General features: G+C 38.4%; 1 protein-coding gene across 1 annotated transcript; it reads right to left on the reverse strand.

Moving 5' to 3' along the window:
- Nucleotides 1-5144: 5144 nt before the first annotated feature.
- LOC144445379 (isatin hydrolase-like) lies at nt 5145-17316 on the reverse strand. Its single transcript, XM_078134918.1, has 7 exons — nt 17250-17316; nt 14478-14542; nt 12112-12378; nt 7750-7953; nt 6688-6780; nt 6072-6165; nt 5145-5368 (listed from the first exon to the last, which is right to left on the reverse strand). The coding sequence occupies exons 1-7, from the start codon at nt 17314-17316 to the stop codon at nt 5145-5147; spliced, it is 1014 nt and encodes a 337-aa protein (XP_077991044.1).
- Between the last annotated feature and the right edge of the window lie 1629 nt (nt 17317-18945).

Here is an 18945-nt window from a genome sequence, read left to right on the forward strand (position 1 = left end):
GTTGCTTTGCAAATTTACATACATTTTTACCTTCCGTAAGGAAGATTTTAATACAGCAATGAAGTCTGTGTGTCAGTGCGTGTGTGTCTGTATCGCCATTTGCGAAAAAACGGCTGCATCAATTCAAACGAAATTTCATAGACATGTTCCGTAGGGAATGGCAAGAACTGATTAGGTTTTGATAATAATCCGATGAATATTAATGACCAATTTGAGTAATTAATTGATCGAACGAGTATAATGTTGGCGCCAGATTCAGATTCAGGTAACGTTATCTTATGAATGTTACATTGAGCATCAGATGGCCTCAGATCCGAAGACACTCGACGGACTCAAACCTGAAATAATACCGTTTAGACTACAGGGAAGGATTCTGCTTCACTGCCGTTGGGTGTATTCGGATCTGAGGCTATCTGACGCTCAATATGACGCTACTTTATACTCGTGCTCTACACTGAGAAAGACTCTGTTTTCAGGGGTTTCGTGCCAACCTTATTTTGTGTTTCCCTTGGATCTGCAGTCTGCATTGGCTGGACAAACACAAGAAAAAAGAAGACCGAGGCAGGGTATTTAAGTGATTCAAACTCACCAGAAAACAATTTTTTTCTTGGCCTTAAAATAGGTTTTTACCTGTTCACAAACAGGTGAAATATTTATCATCATTTCAATTTCGTCAAATATGGACTTATCATTTTCAAATTTCACACACTAATGCGCAGATGAATAAAGAGAAATCGTGTCTTTTTAGATTTTCGATTAGAAGTTTAGGAAGTATTATACTGACCTTGAACCGTCTCCTTTTTACCGTGTTCTTTCCGATTTCTTTCGATAACAAACTACCACTGTTTGTTGCAAGGCTTGTACATAATCATTTATCTAGCTCTGTATCTCAGGATATAAATACACTTTCACATATTTATCAAGTGTAATAATCTATAATTTATACCCAAATGTGTGTGGTCAAAATATGAAAATAGACCAAGCCTCACCTAGCCTACGAAGAGGGGGGGGGGGGGTACCACTGGCCAGATCTGGTAGGGGTGTGTGGCCAATGCTGTCAACCCCAGACCGCATTTTAGACCAATTTAGATCCAAATCCAATACCCCGTTTTAGACTTCAACTTTTGCACATGCGCAGTTAACATAACAATATGGGCGATATCTAGAACCAAGCATTTCAGGGGGTGTGCATACTATTTTAACCAGTGAATTAGCAGGGTAAAATCCTGAACTCGTCGAGAATTTATTAAGGAGATCCTTCCAGGACCCCATTTTAGACCTAACAAAATAAAAAATTGTGAAATGTGGACCCCATTTTAGACTCATTAGCTCTCAAAAGACAGTACTCATGTCAGACCAAAGAGCGAAAAACCCTACCCCAAAGGGGTATACGTATATCCAATAGGTGGGAGTACCACCACCCCACCACCCCACACCCCCCCCCCTGGGTTCTGAGTTTGTCTTTTGACCAAAAATCACATTTTTTTGGCCAAAATCACACCCCTGTGATGCGATCATTTCCATTTGAACAATTTTTCATAAGAACACCACAAGTAATGTCCCCACCAAATATCAAGCCAATCGGTCTGGCGGTTTTTGAGTGGGTATATGCAAGTTGATGACCAACAGTAGTCACGTTGCATACCTTCTCGTTAAATCACGCGAGAACACGCCTTCCTCGTGAAAACATGTGTTTCATTGGAATGTCAATTTACGCGCGTTTTTTCTTGGTTCATTCTTGAGAGCTCGTCAATGTCATGGATGGTACTGGTACATCATATTTGCATATTTTAGGACATGTCATTTTTTAATGTGTGATGGTTGATAAATAGTAAAACTGAAGTATTTTGTGCGACGACCATCCACCACTTGAGTTTTACCTGTCAGTGTTCCTCCCTTTAAATTTTTAGATGATCTGTGCACGGTCCATTGATCGACGGTGCAGTGGTTTTAAAAGAGTAGTGATTGAAAATATCACCGATAATCCGACATCCAAATTATTATAACTTACCGGTGGAAATAGCTTCAGCAAACGTTGTGAAGGGTACGATTGGCAAACCGTTTTCTGACAAAGACCGGATCGTTCTTCGGAATCGTGGAGACGTCGACCACGCGTGCACGCTGTCTTAGCGAAGACTTGGAAGTATACTAAGTAAACTTTAAAATAAGACCCTCTAACTCATAGCAAATTATGTAAGGATGCTGTTGTAATTTTCATTTGAAATATGTACATCGCTCAAACAGTTGGCAGGTTTATCACGACAGAATGAAAAGCGTCAAATTAGGTCGTATGCTGAATGTAAGCCCTCGTCTGTGTACAGGTAGGATTGACTTGCACTTGTGAGGTAGTCATCAGTTCAAACCAGGTTAGGGTGTTCAAAAGGTCAATTACCGCTGCTTTGTTTTTTATGTGACGTCACACACATCTTTAAATAATATTACGTTAGGTGTACACAACGAAATTGGCATGTGTTCCTTTTTATTCTCATCCGACCTACGGTTCCAACGATTTTCCTTTTAATGGAATCTGTTTTTGTACCCCTAGATACAATTATTTCTTTAAAATGCTAAACTGAGAAATGGAAGAATTTTCGGTATACAGTAAATGCATGGCACTAAAATATATTAATGTTTCAGTGAAAGTGCAATTTTTTCCTATCTATAGCACAATTTATCACTACATGCTGATTTGAAATTGATTGCACTGTCCGAAACAGGTTTCAATTTTGGTCAATTTCAATAGTTAGATAACTTAGAAGTTGTGATGGGACGTCTGAGCCTGACTAACAGAATTGTTTTTTTTCCATTGACTGAACTATTGATCACACCGCGCCCCTTAATTATTACACAGTTAGTTTAAGATTTGTTTATATTGCTCTTTTGTGCACCCTAATGTTGTCACTGGCACCAAACATACATCAAGGGGCAGTGATGTGGAAGGTCAACAACGACGAACCTTTTAGTCAATTGTTTTACAAACTAAGAAGTATTCAGTTAAACTAATAAGCTGAAGTACAGCATACTGTACCTTTCGATTTTAAAATACGTCACATTCCATCGCCATGCCTTTATTTATTTTACCGTTCTTGGGTGAAAAGAAATATGTACATCGATATAGGGTGTACATTAGGGTACGTGATCCTATTATGTTATGTTTCTCCTTACTTTTTCATGGCAACGTTCGGTCGATTTTTAAAAAACCTATAAAACTAAAAAAACATCTTCATGTTTCTCTGCCTCTGTATTTCTTCCCCTCTATCTTCTTTTTTTCTTGGATTCCTGGTAACAGACCCTTTCCCAGCTTCTATACTATATTGGCATGTTCTTAGACTCTCTCACAGTCTTCGGAGCAAGGCATTACTAAAATTAAATGCTAAACGAGTTATTTTGTTTGTACATGTACCTTGTACTGCGCGCCCTCATCGACTACATAGAGATAACCATTCGTTGACGTGTGACTGCGACGCCCCGTGTTTTCGCGAAGTTTTGATTTAGGAGCTGAAAATTTGGAAACAAATTAGGGTCACCCTTATGTAGGCGAGTAGTTTTTTTTTAACATTGCACACAAACATAATGAGCACACTCGCAGACATTCACAGCCATACTTACCTAAATGACGAATTGGGTGTCGAAATATCCAACTGGAAATCTCTCTCTCTCTCTCTCTCTCTCTCTCTCTCTCTCTCTCTCTCTCTCTCTCTCTCTCTCTCTCTCTCTCTCTCTCTCTCTCTCTCTCTCTCTCTCTCTCTCTCTCTCTCTCTCTCTCTCTCTCGCTTTTGTATGTATGTATGTATGTATGTATGTATGTATGTATGTATGTATGTATGTATGTATGTATGTATGTGTGTGTGTGTACACATGTATGTACATGTATGTATGTATGTGTGTGTGTGTGCACACACGCACGCGCGTATGTATGCGTTTATCTATGCTTGTTGTGCAAAAGTAATGTGTACGCCAATATTTTTTTCCTACGTTGTATTGAAGTGTTTGACATAAAAATACTGAAGCTACTCAGGTTAAATATTACAATATTCTAAAGGAATTTTATCAGTACACTAGTATGTGATATAACTACAGTATAAAACATAGTATACAACTAGTATTCATGTAAATCTTAGTGGTAGAGTAAACATTTGATGGATTATTAAGTATATGTTCTTGGATTTCATGAAGTGAAACTGTCAGCGTTAACGTTTATGGAAACGATTACAATATAAATATCCTGATTATCATCTCATTCATTCATTTAGATTGTTGTAAAAGGAAAATAAATGTCTGCCTTGACTTCTTAGGAATAGTCACGACCAACGACAAATTAAATTTAAAAAAAAACTTCTAAATGACTGAAAAGTATCATGTCCTTTCTTGAAAGTAAATGTAGTTTGAGCTTTAAGTTGGCAATGTGGATGAGCAATGGGATTGGGTATTTATTTTGGGTTTTTAATTTATAGAACAATTTTACCACTTTCGAATTCAATGTGTAACAACACATGCCAAGTCCTTGTTTGTAACTCAAATAGATTGCAAAAGAGCTAAAAACATGTGCAAAACGTTTGTTACTGTACGTACAATAACAACGATTTTACACATTTATCGATCTTTTGCAATTTACTAAGTTACAAACAAGGACTTGTTTCACATTGAAATTTCAATTAGTAAGCCATGATGAAATTTTGTTAACGATGAATTAAAACCCCAAAATAAATACCCAACCCTCATCCATATAGCCACTTAAAATAAACCTATACGGCAGAGGTGCGCATGCGCAGTAAAATAACAACTCCTTTTTCCACTTAAGGCGAAAGGGCTATCATTTTTTGCTACATCTTTTGAGCAATTTGTGAAAGGTACATTTAACTGTAGATTAACTATTAATAATATCACTTCTTTATGTATATGCTGTCAGGAATAATGTTAATAACAATCGATTGATTGATTGATTGATTGATTGATTGATTGATTGATTGATTGATTGATTGATTGATTGATTGAATAATGTTAACAAAGTGTTTGGTTACATATCTATATTATGACGTTCCATTAGTCTATGTAGCTTTTGTTAATTTTCTTCAATCAAAAATTAGAAAACTCTTCTATTAAAATGAAATTGTTAATTATCATAAGATTGCAATAATTATTCCTTATGTACGAAATAGAGAGGCACAGAGCATGAAGACCATCAAACCCATATAAGGTAAGAGCTGGTGTCCCGCTCCAGTACTGCACGGATTTGGAACATCAGAACGCCACCCAGTGGCAATGATACGCACGGGGGCTCCACTCCCCTCATCGATCTTCATAGGAAGTGCAAAAATAGTAGATCCTATGTTCGGCAACTTATCGACGTTGGCAACGTTTTCAAGTACTGAAATCAAGAAATAAACGAACACAAAATATGAAAAGTAATCGTTATTTTTTCTGAATAAAATTCAGAGCACAATTAATAATGTTACTTCTTTTTTTTTCTTTTCAAATGCTTAGATATTTTTAATTTGAATATTTCATAAATATATTTTTTACGAAATTATGTGTCCAAAAATCAAAACCGCGAGAAAGATAAAATCCAAAACACACTTATAAAGTTCTCTTTAACCGAGATATTGTACAAGGTAAAGTTCTGTAAATGACCTGTGTCGTGTCTGTAACATCATAGCAACACAGCACCATATGTTTTGGTACAGCTAAAAACTGGATGCAATTGTTGAAATCAATAATACAGAGAGCTGTGTAAATCATACCATTGTCATTACCATATTTCAAATTTATATACCTTGGTTTATCTGCTGAGAAAGAAATGCTTAAGCTCTTACTTGTTTATCAGAGGTAAACCTCTCTTCTAAAACCTTTATTGAAAATAACTAAAAACGTGGTGCAAAATTCAGAATGTCAATGCTAGAATAAAATGGACAGACTTCGTCCAAATCAAAGCTTAATAAACCTTAAATTAGACTGTTTTAAATTTGTGTTATTATTGTGCAAAATACGGCACACACACACACACACACACACAATTAAAAAAACAAAAACCAACATGATGGTTTTTATGAAATAACCTGGCAGAAACTCACTTGGTATGTTAGCTGATAGTAAAGTTATGTGAGCTGAAAATGTTGTCGATGGCGCATTGTCCATTGAAGGAGTATCAATTCCTACTGTTATTACCTAGTGGAGACAAATAGAAACACCATTTTACACATCTAGAAGAAATGACATATGCTATATATATCATACAATTGGTAGAGATGGGAATATATGTGCAAATTATTTAATGAATAAGGTGGATGGAGTATGGAATACCAAGGAAATAAACAAACATCGCTCTCTATCTCCCTCCCTCCCTCCTCCCTCTCCTCCTCTCTCTCTCTCTCTCTCTCTCTCTCTCTCTCTCTCTCTCTCTCTCTCTCTCTCTCTCTCTCTCTCTCTCTCTCTCTCTCTCTCTCATTCTTTATATACATGATGAATGTGTATGTATGTGTGTATGTATGTATGTATGTATGTATGTATGTATGTATGTATGTATGTATGTATGTACGTACGTACGTACGTACGTATGCATGTACATATGTCTGTCTGTCTGTCTGTCTGTGTACGAGTGGCTTGAGAATGTCAAAAAACTACAAAGTGCCAAATACAACAACGACAATGAAAAGTGAATAATAAGCTTTCAGATAGATGAATTTTCACCTTTCTGTCTAACAAAGCCTGGGCTGCACCTCCAGTAATTCCAGGGTAATGGAGCAGCGACGCGTTTCTTGTCTCTGTGCCTAAGTAACGAAGCTGTAAGTAAACATGACATGTTGATTATTCTTTGAGAAAAGCAAGTGTGGGTTTCTCCTTGTTTGATATTGAAGTAGCATACCACAGATGCATGCTAATTAAAGGGGAACAAAGGCGAGTCTAACTGCTTAAGTTGATGATGGTAAGTCACGAGAAATTACTTTCACCACTGCGGTATCTCGCTAAAATTAAGACAAATTAGAATATTCAAATTGGCCATGAACAAACTGCTAGGCACTGGGGTGGGGAATTCTGGGATTGGTGCCCATGCTGGTGCCACCGCACTGAATTTCCCACCCCAGTGTACAGAGGTCTGCGCAAGAATCTAATTTGAATGTCATTTTCTTATTTTCAGAGAGGTACACGATGTAAATGACTTTTCGTGACTTACTGGACTAATAAAACAACTGGGACAACATCAGCCTAAACTTTGTTCTGCTTTAATACTATTCCATACCAGTCAATTCCCTAAACTCATACTCAATTTGTACATGTACAAAGTTAAGACGACTACACACTTCTTATTTTTATTTAATCCTTAGGGTATAGGAAATGATTTACCGGTATCACATAGATTTGATATGTAGAAATGTTGAGGGGTCCTCCAAGTGGGGAATATGTTACTGTCAACTTAAGTTGCCTACAGGATATTTCATGACGGCAATACATCGTATCCAAAGGTAGGTAGTGGTAAGGTATTCACAATCGTGTCACCAACAATATTTTAGAGAGACCAATTGTATGAAATGAGTATTTATTTTAGATTTTGATTTAAAAAACTAATTTAGTGTGTTTTCCTACTAGAAACAAAATTATTATAAAACAATATAGAGAACTGGTCAGGGTATATAAAGTCACAAAAGAGGTCCAAAGTGGACGACAGATGTTCAAAACTTGTGTCCCATCCTTGTAGGAGGAAAGATATTACAAACCACTGGGCCTTACAGAAGAAAATGCTTTAGTACAAACCCTGTCGCCCCATCGACTGCCCCAGCCAGTGTACACCATCACGATAGAGCCCTCGGGGATTCTACCATAAGTCTCTTCCCAGGCCTCGATGTCCGAAACCTCCATTAGCGCATCTGCATTAGCATCAGCCTTTGATTTGATATCAATTCGTACTCCTGGTCCGATCAATGACTCTAGTGGCACGTCATCGATACGCCATTTCCCCTGTAAGAAAAAAGTATACATTTCCTAGTGAGATTCTCATGGTGAAGGGTACTGGAGACTTGACCTAGCCGTCAATGTAGTAACAAATTTGCACATGCTAATGCCACTAATAAATCAAGAACTTTCTCCTTTACGCTAACATTCTAAACTCTAATACTGTCAGCTCCATTTTATCCGACTTTTTAAAATGAACTAGGCCTAAAAAAAATTGTTTGGTTCCGGTTACCCGACCCCATCTAGTTTTTCATTGTTGACCTTCAACTTTTTTTTATGCATTCGAGAAAAAATTAATCGCGAAAATTGTGATGTTTCACAACGAGAAATAGTGGATGCCGCGTGCACCTTGGAATCTTAACATATAGTTTCATGTCCTAACGAAATGAATAGTTAATTCTGAAAACAAATCTCTAATTGGTTTCTAATATACCATTACCATTACCTAAAGACAACATAGGTGACACAATTGGCGACAAGTTTGGTAAAATTAAGCAATAAACCACCCCCTGGGGATGGTATACCAAGAGGTTTTGACCAGTGAACGAAATATATGCACGAGCGATAGCGAGTGCATATATTGAGTTCACTGGTCAAAACCGAGTGGTATACCTTCCCCAGGGGGTGGTTTATCGCTATTATATTATACTAGTATATTGATAATATCGGAAACAAGATAAGAACTAACGTTTTCTCGTTTCATAGTATGCGCCTCTGTGTCTAATTTGCATAACAATAACGCTGCTTTTCAAGACAGCTGATCTTGGCCTCAATGTGAACGTCGTGGAGCGACTGGATTTATTTTATCTGCTCGTCGTTTCTAGCTAGGGATAATCTGTACATTGATCGACTCATTAAAAGTGCACAGTGATGAATAAACAACCTGTTTGACTCAAGGTATATACTTGAAGTGGTTTATTCGATCGCTCCCGGCCGAATTCGTGACTCGCTTCGATCGCTCCCGGCCGAATTCGTGACTCGGTGAAGTGATAGACAGGTTGTCGGGTTTGAGGATTTCCCTCTCGGATTGATGACTGATACGCTAGGACAGGATCCCAGACAAATTTCTATTTAGATTAATGGTAAGTCGGCCAGTGTAACCTCTTTCACTTGCTTCATTTTTATGACAGGACAGGACAGCTCACCAATGTTTCCACTCCAGGCGCGCCGAGGCTGGGACCGATCTCGTGCATGCCGAGCACCTTGACCTTAGGGACCGGACAGAATTTACGGCAGAGGGGGGGGCCTGGGGAGAAATTGGGGGGGCCATGAAAAAAATGGGAGGCTTGAAGGGGGGGCCATGAAAATTCTCATGGTTTGAAAGGGGGGGCCGCGAAATATTTTGTCATTGAAAAAAATGAATATGTTAGAAAAGTTAGCATTGCATGAGATAGCACTTGATATCGCCTTTAATATTGAATGTCTACACTTTCATTTATGTATTAAAATGGAAGTGTGTACGTTTGTATGTACATATTTAGTGAAGCATAAAAACACTACTCAAGATTAATTTGATACACCCTGAATTACTCTTATATACTCCAAGTTGTTCACACACACACACTTACACACACACATATGTATACATACATACATACATACATACATACATACATACATACATACATACATACATACATTTTAGCACTGTGGAAACAGGTTCAGTGTGTAATTACCATCAAGGATACATATATATATATGGTAATATACTAGCATAGGACCTGTAATTTATGTGATTAAAAAGTGACCTTTTGGTGAAAAATGTCAATACAAAAACGTCTGGCCAGATTAATTTAGATAGGTGTTTTATTTCTTTCCTTGACACTATTCTTGAGTTTCACTCTCAGACTCACTACAGTCTGAAGATGTGAGGCAAGACTTGTCTTTCTTTCTATCTAAAACAAGTGAAATTAAACTATTTCCCTCCTCAGCATCATCAAATGCATCTATCTGTACTAAATATTGTAAAGCATTTAGATGTCTGTGTTTTTTCATCTGTGACTTTGCACTAACTTTGGTAGTTGCCTTCTGGCTGTATTTTCCTACAACCTTATACACAAGTTGCTCACTAAAAACAGTTAACAACAGTCTTTTTGCTTGACTAATTGTTCTTTTCTCTTTCCATCTTCTTACTTTTCTTTTATTTTCCTTCTTTCTCCTTGTCTTCCTGTGTCGTTCGCTAACAACAACTTCATTCTGTGGGAATCTTCTTGCAATGTCACTTATATGAGAAACATCATTTTGTTTGGCTTTCACTAAACCAAGCCAATGTTTCATGAAGTCACAAATGCCTGACACTATAGGTTTAAATATGTATGGTTTTGGAACTGAAAGCATATTGATTACATCTAAGTATTCCACAACATTCTGAATTTTTTTGCACTTTCATGAAGTCACAAATGTCTTACATTTACATATGTATTGGTAATGCATTTGGTGTAGGAAAGTGAAAGCTATATTTGTCAGACCTCAGTGTGCATAAAATCCTTAGTTTGCTAGCACTTCATGACATCACAAATGTCTGACATTAGATAGTTATTGTGTTATGAGTATAAATAGATATTTGAATACACTATGTAGGTGATGTGATGTCCTTAGATACTCCCCACAAATTTCCCCACTACAGTTTTTCACAAATCACGCATGTGAATGTGTGTTTACTCTGTGTCTGTGTTTCTGTGTATGTATCAGCGAATGACAGTTAAAACCACCACATCAAATGCCTTGGTATTAAGTGATGACTACTTATGGTGTCTAGTTGGGAAATAAACAAGATTATACCACATGTGTATGATTACATGTATGGTCAAAATGTTTTATTTTGTTTTGTTTTCTAAAAAACTTCCTCTACAACTACTAAGTTGTTTGGGCTGAAATAGTAACATAATAGTAGTACCAAAAGAAATATTACAGTTGTGCTACAGTAACAGACTGTCGACAGTCGCTCGCGCCTTTTTTTCCTACGTTTTATCTAAACTCCGGTCCGGCGCAACACTAGTATAATCGCAAACTGATTTCGAGGGCCGAATTGCGAAGGCCCAAGCGAGTCGCTCGGGCCTTCGGCCCTCGATCACTGTGACTCGGGCCTTCGGCCCTCGATATCAGTTTGCGATTAGACTAGTGTTGCGCCGGATCGGAGTTTAGATAAAACGTAGGGGGGAAAAAGGCGCGAGCGACTGTCGACAGTCTACTACAGTAACAAAAAAATTTGTACTCTTTTTAGTTATTGTAGGGGACAGGATATTGTGCACTTTTTTTCTTTTTTTTGGGGGGGGGGCATGAAATTTTTATACTTTTGAAAGGGGGGGCTGTGAAATTTTGGTCACAGTGGATGGGGGGGCCAGGAAAAAAACCAAGTCAGAGATAATTTCTCCCCAGGCCCCCCCCCCTGCCGTAAATTCTGTCCGGTCCCTTAGTACATGTAGTAGGCGATGATTTGAACAAATACGCGATGACTGGGTTGCTTTCGAAATTTCCTTCATAATTTCTCATAAAATATTGTCTCATTGAGAGAAAATCCTCCTCTGACAATTCGAAGAGTTCACTATCAGTATCAAGGCGGACTACAACTCAACGCTCGTAGACGAACAAAATTTGGACGCGTGCCAGCAGTGCATTATCGTACCAGCAGTGCATTATCACTCGTTTTAGACGCGCTAGTTCGATGTCTAGACCAATCAGATCCCTCGATTTCCACCATCAATATACTGGTATAATATAATATATAATATGACCTAGCTGTTGACCCGAGTCATGTTGTTTGACTTTATGTAAATTAGTTAGCAATGAATTAGCATATTAGATTATCAAATGGACTGAGCTCGAGTGTTTACTCTGTTTGTAAATCAGATGATCTTTTTAACTAAATTTATCTTTGGAAAAAATATTGCTCGACGCAAAAATAAACAAAATGTCGGTCAGAATACCCCTTAGTGATAGGTTTGATAAAATATGTACAGATATCACTGGGGAAAGAAAACAGACGTGCATGAAGGTGAAGAAGACAAAGAATTTATTATCTTTCTGTTTTAAATGTTTCAAAAAGTGTTTAGGGTCGGAGGCCTAAACGAGGGTCGGTCTGGTTTTCGGAAACACACAATTTTTTTTATTTGGCCTTATTGATATCATTATGTACGTAATCACAGCGACATTGAGATAACTGACCTCAGCAAAATGCGATGGGGCGTCAATATGGGTACCGGTGTGCTCTGCCAAGCATATACTGTTACTTTCTATATAGATTCCAAACTCTTCGCTACCACGTATTAACACAGTCAGGTTAAAATCCGGATGAACCGGATGATGGAGTGTTTCCGCGTTGTAACGGTAGGTCATATCAAGATAGGCCGACTTGTCATCAGCCAATGCCATACAAGCAAAGGCTAACACCACCAGAGAAAGTACGATTTTTTTCATTGCTGCTCTGGAAACCTGAAGGAAGAAGAAGACAAAGATACATGAGAAGCATACTTATGAAATATTATAATTCAAAGCTCCAAGACGTGGATGTTAACTGTATGTATACAGGCGCCAATCGGGACCTCGCAATCCAGACTGAGCATGCTCAGATGCAAAGGATTATGGGATTGTCTGTTGTTGTAGTATAATACCTGATCTGGAGCTATCGATGGAATAAACCTCCTATAATGGTTAATGACCACGACTAGTTTATTTGTGGTTATTACAAACATTGTAATTGTTTACGATATTGTTTGATTGAAATTTATCAACACATTTCCCATGATGCAACAGTCAGGATATTCAAGATGGCGCGGGTTTGCAAGTTCCCTATTATCACACTGTCTATTTCTAATAAATAAAAGCAGATAAAGGGATTTTACATACAAATCGTACATATTATTGTCACGAACCAATATTTGAATATTAACTATTTCGGCAATTTCGTCTTCTTGTCTACAAAATATATTAAATTCATTTCGCAAATTGAGCTACCAGACAAATAGTTTTATCCCTAGCTCTTATCAGTTGAATGAAGAGTGAACTATAGGCATTGACATATTGTGATCAGCAGAGTGTAAAGTCTGAAAAAGAGCAGATTAGTATACGACAAGTAAGAATTTCGCTGACGATTTAAAGTTAATTATCACCGATGACTGCATCGCGTCCTTATACATCCAATACAAGATATTATGACATCATTGTTTGATAGTAGAAATGTGAAAACTTTCTGAAGTAAGACTTTGAATAATAAAGGCCGGAAAGGCTTTAGATGAGGAAAGGTAACCATCTCGTTCGGAGAGGTGGCCAGTGTGAAGTTCAAAAGACCATGGCACTGGTTGAATAAATCTTGTCGAGCAGTTATATATTTTATTCACGATGTGCCGTTCTGGTCCCGTATTGTTGTAATATAGATATTTCGTTGGGATCCTCATGTATTGGTAGAGACCCCATAACTGACTTTAGATTGACAACCGGAATTGGACAACGGATATTTGTACGATGGAACAGCTACCCCGAGACATTTTTGCACAATGGCAGAAGACATGCCTGAGAAGTTGTACCAATACGTGCGTATCGAACACAAAGTGGTATGAAAATACGCCTATGAATGGAAGGAACGTAAAAGACATGCCATAATTCTTTAAGACAGAACTGAGAACGGACTGAACATTAAAACGTTTGAAATACGACCACGATAATGACATTGTTATGTGTGGAAAAACGCGATCGAAATCATCGTCTCGTAACCGAAAGAGGACATAAGAACGGTCAAGAGACTAGAAATAATAACGCTTTTGAACTAAAGAGGAACGAAACAGAATTTCTCGAAGAACATTCGCGTTTAAATGAAGACTATAATGTACACAGAAATACGGTACATTACTTACACTTGACCGTTACCATGGTTACAAATCATTTGTGATTCGTTGTGATGACTATAGTAGAGTTTAACCATACGTGCTGAGCTGACTGCTCGGTTTAAGTACTATGTAATAACAGTAATTTTTGTTGGTGGATAACTTACTCATTTCATAGGCTCAGAATTGCTTCTGGGCTGTGTGTTATTACGTTCGCTGCTCGTACGTGCAGAAATATTGGTGATATTTTAAAATTTGCTACAAGAGATATTGTTGAAGTTTTAGATGATGACTTAAGCGAGTTGAAACACGGTGTTGATTAATGTGTGCTCACATACTGTACGTAATTATATTGTTATTAACGTTGTCAGAGTTCCTTTACGGTTGAATTTCATCCTGTGGTCTAAAAGTATATTAAATTCTCTTCTCAATTGAGCCTACCAGTTTTAACCCTAGCTCTTGTCGGTTGAATGAAGAGAGAACTATAGGCATTGACATATTGTGATCAGTTGAGTGTAAAGTGTCAAAGAGGAGATTAATGGGGGTACATGGCCATGGTACACGAGAATTTATGATTCCACTGGTGACCTCATTTTAAGTTAAAGGGACCAGGCTGAGTTTACACGCGGTTTTTACTTTGGTTGCTACTATATGTTAAAAACTTTTGACCCTGCACATTTTGGACATCCCAAAACTGATTTTGCCTCCCACTTGAAGTACAGCACGTACACGCACACCGTTTTCGGCCACCAGTTGCGCTACAGGTGCAGTCCAAGCTGGTGCACAAAAAGAGTCATAACAATGATAGGTTTTGACGACAAAAGCACTTTTGGAAGTCTCGTGGTCTGTTGGCTCGTGTACAGCGAGATCTCGTGCAAGCCAGGCCCGGCTTACCCTATATTCATACGTTGCAACTACGTACGAACTAATTGTTCAGTATGAATTACGTCGAACATTGTCAACATTTACTTTAATTTTCACCTACTTTTCATGACAAACCATCTTCAGATTTGGAAAAAATTGATTACTTTTTACAGAAAGAAAATCGACGAATAGGTCACGCATCATATTTTATAAATGCGCAAAAACTCACACCACTTTTACACGCTATACACCTTTTCAATTCGTCAACTAGCCGACTAAGTGGGGCCCAAATTACAATTTTATGAGGGACACGTTCATGCCCCAAATATGGAGTACCACACGATACTGGTTATCTGCGAAAACGAATTGGTAAACGTATTGAAAAACGTAAACGTAAACGGGTTCGGGTAACTGACCGCAACTGAAAAAATAACTCGCTTTCATAATAACTCATGAAAGGAAACGTCTTTTAGTGAATTGTCTATTATTAAAATGATTTAGTCATAGTCATTACGACAAAAGTACAATGTTGTTTATTAACATTTACGATTTAAAAACTGTTTTCGAAATTTGAACTGAAATAGGTCAGTTGCGGTCAGTTACCCGAACCCTTTACTTTTACGTTTACGTTTTTGAATGCATTTTTATTCGTTTTCGCAGATAACTTCAGCATCGTGAGTACCACATGGATCTGGTAAAATCACTGGAAACGTTTAATTTGAACAAACGATATCGATGACATAGTTTATCGTGTTGCTCGATATATTTTTAGTTAGAGAAAACCCACGTGATGAATTACACGGGTGGGTCATATGCAAATACGAAATTATTTCAAGCGTAGCCTCTGCACAACATGGGTTTGGCAGAGGCGAACGTTAGTGTGTTTTCTGAGTGTACATGACTATGGGAATCTGGGGGCCAAAATGGTCAAGAGACAGACGAGAATGGAAATTGTTGGAGGGCTGCACCCAGCAATATTTAATGGATGGACATATATATGTAGCCTCCGCTAACTCACTAACTACAGTTGTAACTATCTTAGAGACATATAAATGTGACGTTGTTAAACTTGGCGGTTAATGTTGCGAATATGGGACGGTAAAGGTCACTTCAGGCATGCAAAATGTTCTGTTGTTGCTGCTGTTGTTCTTGTTCTTTTGAGGAATCATTGTCAATGAACCAAATTCATTTCTCTTTCTGGCTGTATGGGTGTACATATACATGCCCGGCCAATACTGGTATTTGTCCCTACATACATGTCCAGCCAATGTTTGCTTACAGTTCATTGCTCTACAGTTCATTGTTTAAGTAATACAAAATACTTTACATAAAACCATGGCTAAACTAGTCAAGTATAGTGTTTACAATGATTTATGTAGCCGTGACGTGTCACTTTTTGCCAACCATCTAACTCATACGTTGTTCATGTAATGACAGGGATTTCCACAGATTTGTTGATGTGTACCAACAATGATGTCATCAAATATTATATCTAAATGCCAGGATTGAGTTATTACCAGTATCAAGTAACGAATGACTGTGCTTCAGTAAGTAGAGTGCAATATGTAACGATACTGTATAGGAACTAGACTGCAAGTGAAGGTATAAATCATAACGATACAGTATTGGACCTAGACTATGAGTAAAGGTATAAATCGTAACGATACTGTATAGGAACTAGATTATATCTGAGCGTGTGTCTCCGTAACCTGGATAGGTAACATTACACAGATCTTAACCGTTAAAAGAATGTGCCACCATCGACCTATCGACTACAGATTTCTGCAAACAATATAAGTATTTTGAGGTCAGTTGTTTTGGATATGACATTGTTACATATGTACCACTGTGTACATTGAATTGCAGTCAGAAATAATAATATCGGTATTTTCACAGTTGGCTATGCAAATGAGATAAATTGAGATAAAATAGATCCTAATTATAAAACAAAACCAATCCCTGATGAAAATAAGCAAATAAATTCACTTGTTTTGAGCACATACGCGTCTTTCAGGTTGTTACATGCATTTTGAAAAAATATTGTTGGTTCATTTCACTATTTTTCTTGACCATCGCAAATGCCATAACTATGCAAATTAGTCGATCATATAACTATGCAAATTAGTTAGGTATTTCACTGCAAACAAGTAAACAACACTTCAACTACTTTCCATTTGTAAACATAATCGATCTTTGTCGCAAGATGGTTCAAAATATGACAATGAGACTATTAGGTCTAGACAACTAAGAATCTGAATTGTACGACGGTAGAATAAACCGAATCACTTGTGAAAATAACTTCTGTATGCCCTACCATCCATTGTGCGGACGTGGGGTTCTGCCATAGTATACGTATATATAATGTAGATCAAGGGTCAGGGTCAGTTTGGAAAAAAAGGGAAACCTGGTCGGTAGCATAGATACAATGACATTGTTCTTGATATTGCAAGGTTAAGCCGCTTTGTTTTTTTTCAGACGTCAACGAGTTGAAATGAGTCTCAAAACTCTCAAACGGTCTAACTGTTGACAATTTTCAAATAACGTTTTATTCAGTCTTCTAACAACTGTGAATCGTTTAAAAAAAATAAAGCTTTGACCGAAGCGTTGCACTGGCCATACCTGTACCTGTGCGCAAGGCACTGTTCTTCAAAAAGAATGTCAGACTTATGACAAGTTTTTGAGACATGTCAAGGGTGAGCACTGCATTTCAATTACCGTATCGCTTCGAGTATTTCGGATCTACTCTGACATTATAACTGAGGGAGAGACTCACCTTATGTTCAAGCTTAAGACGTCCACTCAACTGCTGCGTCGCCTTGGTCACGACCTTACACTCCTCTTCAGAGTTTATTCAACTACTTGCACGTCATGATCAAACTCATGATGTCACCCCTATTTCGGGATCGTGGAATCAGCTCATTGGCAGATTCGTCTCAGTATATTGTTAATACACAATTAGCTATTCACGGCAGAAAAAGCCGTACATGTTGTATATCCCTGAATGACACAAAATAGCCCTTCTGTTACACCAGCATACATGTATATCACGAGTTGTTTTCATTCAAGTTACCTTCAAATCGATGTCAGTGCATAATAATTAGACAACTGAATCAAAAGTAGTGCAAAGTTAGGCAAATTTGAAATTTGGTTAATCTACGAATACGTCATCATTGACAAAGCGAAAGTCGTTCGATTTAACCTTGAGTGTACAGTGATAAGGAATAATTCGGACTATTGTATTATCTGTAGGCACGCGTTACAGTAATGCTAAATGACCTAAAAAGGCTCGGCGTGGTAGAAATGGTGCAGCGCGTACAATGGCTGCAAGACGGAGAAAAGAGTTTGGACGGTTGCAAACTGAGGCCATATAAAAGAGGCACGGCTGAGCCCGGTGGTGGCAATCTCTGACAAAGTGGTACGCATGCTGTTAGGAATTTCACGGAAACTTTCAATGGGGTGTTTTTCGCCGGCCATCAAGGTCAGTACGCGTGGAATCGTAAAAGGGGGTACCTTTTCAAATCATCCTCCGAGAATAGGGGTAGGATGCCATTTTTCCAACCTCTCCCCCCTCTCTCTCTCTCTCTCTCTCCCCTCCCTCCCATCTCTCCCTCCCTCCCGCCCTCCAATCCGCCCTCCCTCCCTCCGTCCCATCTCTCTCTGTCCCTTCCTCCCTCCCACCCACCCTCTCATCCCTCCGATCCCTCCAATCTCTCTCCCCTCCCCCCTCCCCCCCCTCTCTCTCTCTCTCTCTCTCTCTCTCTCTCTCTCTCTCTCTCTCTCTCTCTCTCTCTCTCTCTCTCTCTCTCTCTCTCTCTCTCTCTCTCTCTCTCTCTCTCTCTTTCCTCTTCCCCGAAGAAACTCCCTGACGATGGCCCGGGGATGAACGTCCCGAAAAGCTTCTTGATTTCGGAAATATGGGGATTTTCTTGCTGGGCTTTTCTCCCAGATTCACTAAATATTTTTCTTTTCATTGAAATATGAAAAGGGGTACATTTGAAATTTCGCTAACAAGCGTAGGTACTCGCCCATACAGGACTGCCACCGCCGGGCTGCTGGGACATCGGACGCTTTAATATATGTCGGTTTTTTTCACAGTCACCCTACAACGTAAGGATCCAAATAGCTAGACTTGTATTTTGGGGCGATGGCCAAGAGAGAGAGAGAGAGAGAGAGAGAGAGAGAGAGAGAGAGAGAGAGAGAGAGAGAGAGAGAGAGAGAGAGAGAGAGAGAGAGAGAGAGAGAGAGAGAGAGAGAGAGAGAGAGAGAGAGAGAGAGAGAGAGAGAGAGAGAGAGAGAGAGAGAGAGAGAGAGAGAG

The sequence above is a fragment of the Glandiceps talaboti genome, chromosome 14 (genome assembly GCF_964340395.1).
Source record: "Glandiceps talaboti chromosome 14, keGlaTala1.1, whole genome shotgun sequence".
Lineage (NCBI taxonomy): Eukaryota > Metazoa > Hemichordata > Enteropneusta > Spengelidae > Glandiceps > Glandiceps talaboti.

Coding starts and splice junctions, on each gene's coding strand:
- LOC144445379 (XM_078134918.1), bottom strand. CDS start 17,316: ATGTCTCAAAAACTTGTCATAAGTCTGACATTCTTTTTGAAGAACAGT. Junction 12,379..14,477: donor GTGTACGTGCTGTACTTCAA/GTGGGAGGCAAA, acceptor TTCTTCCTTCAG/GTTTCCAGAGCAGCAATGAA. Junction 5,369..6,071: donor ACTATCAGCTAACATACCAA/GTGAGTTTCTGC, acceptor TCTTGATTTCAG/TACTTGAAAACGTTGCCAAC.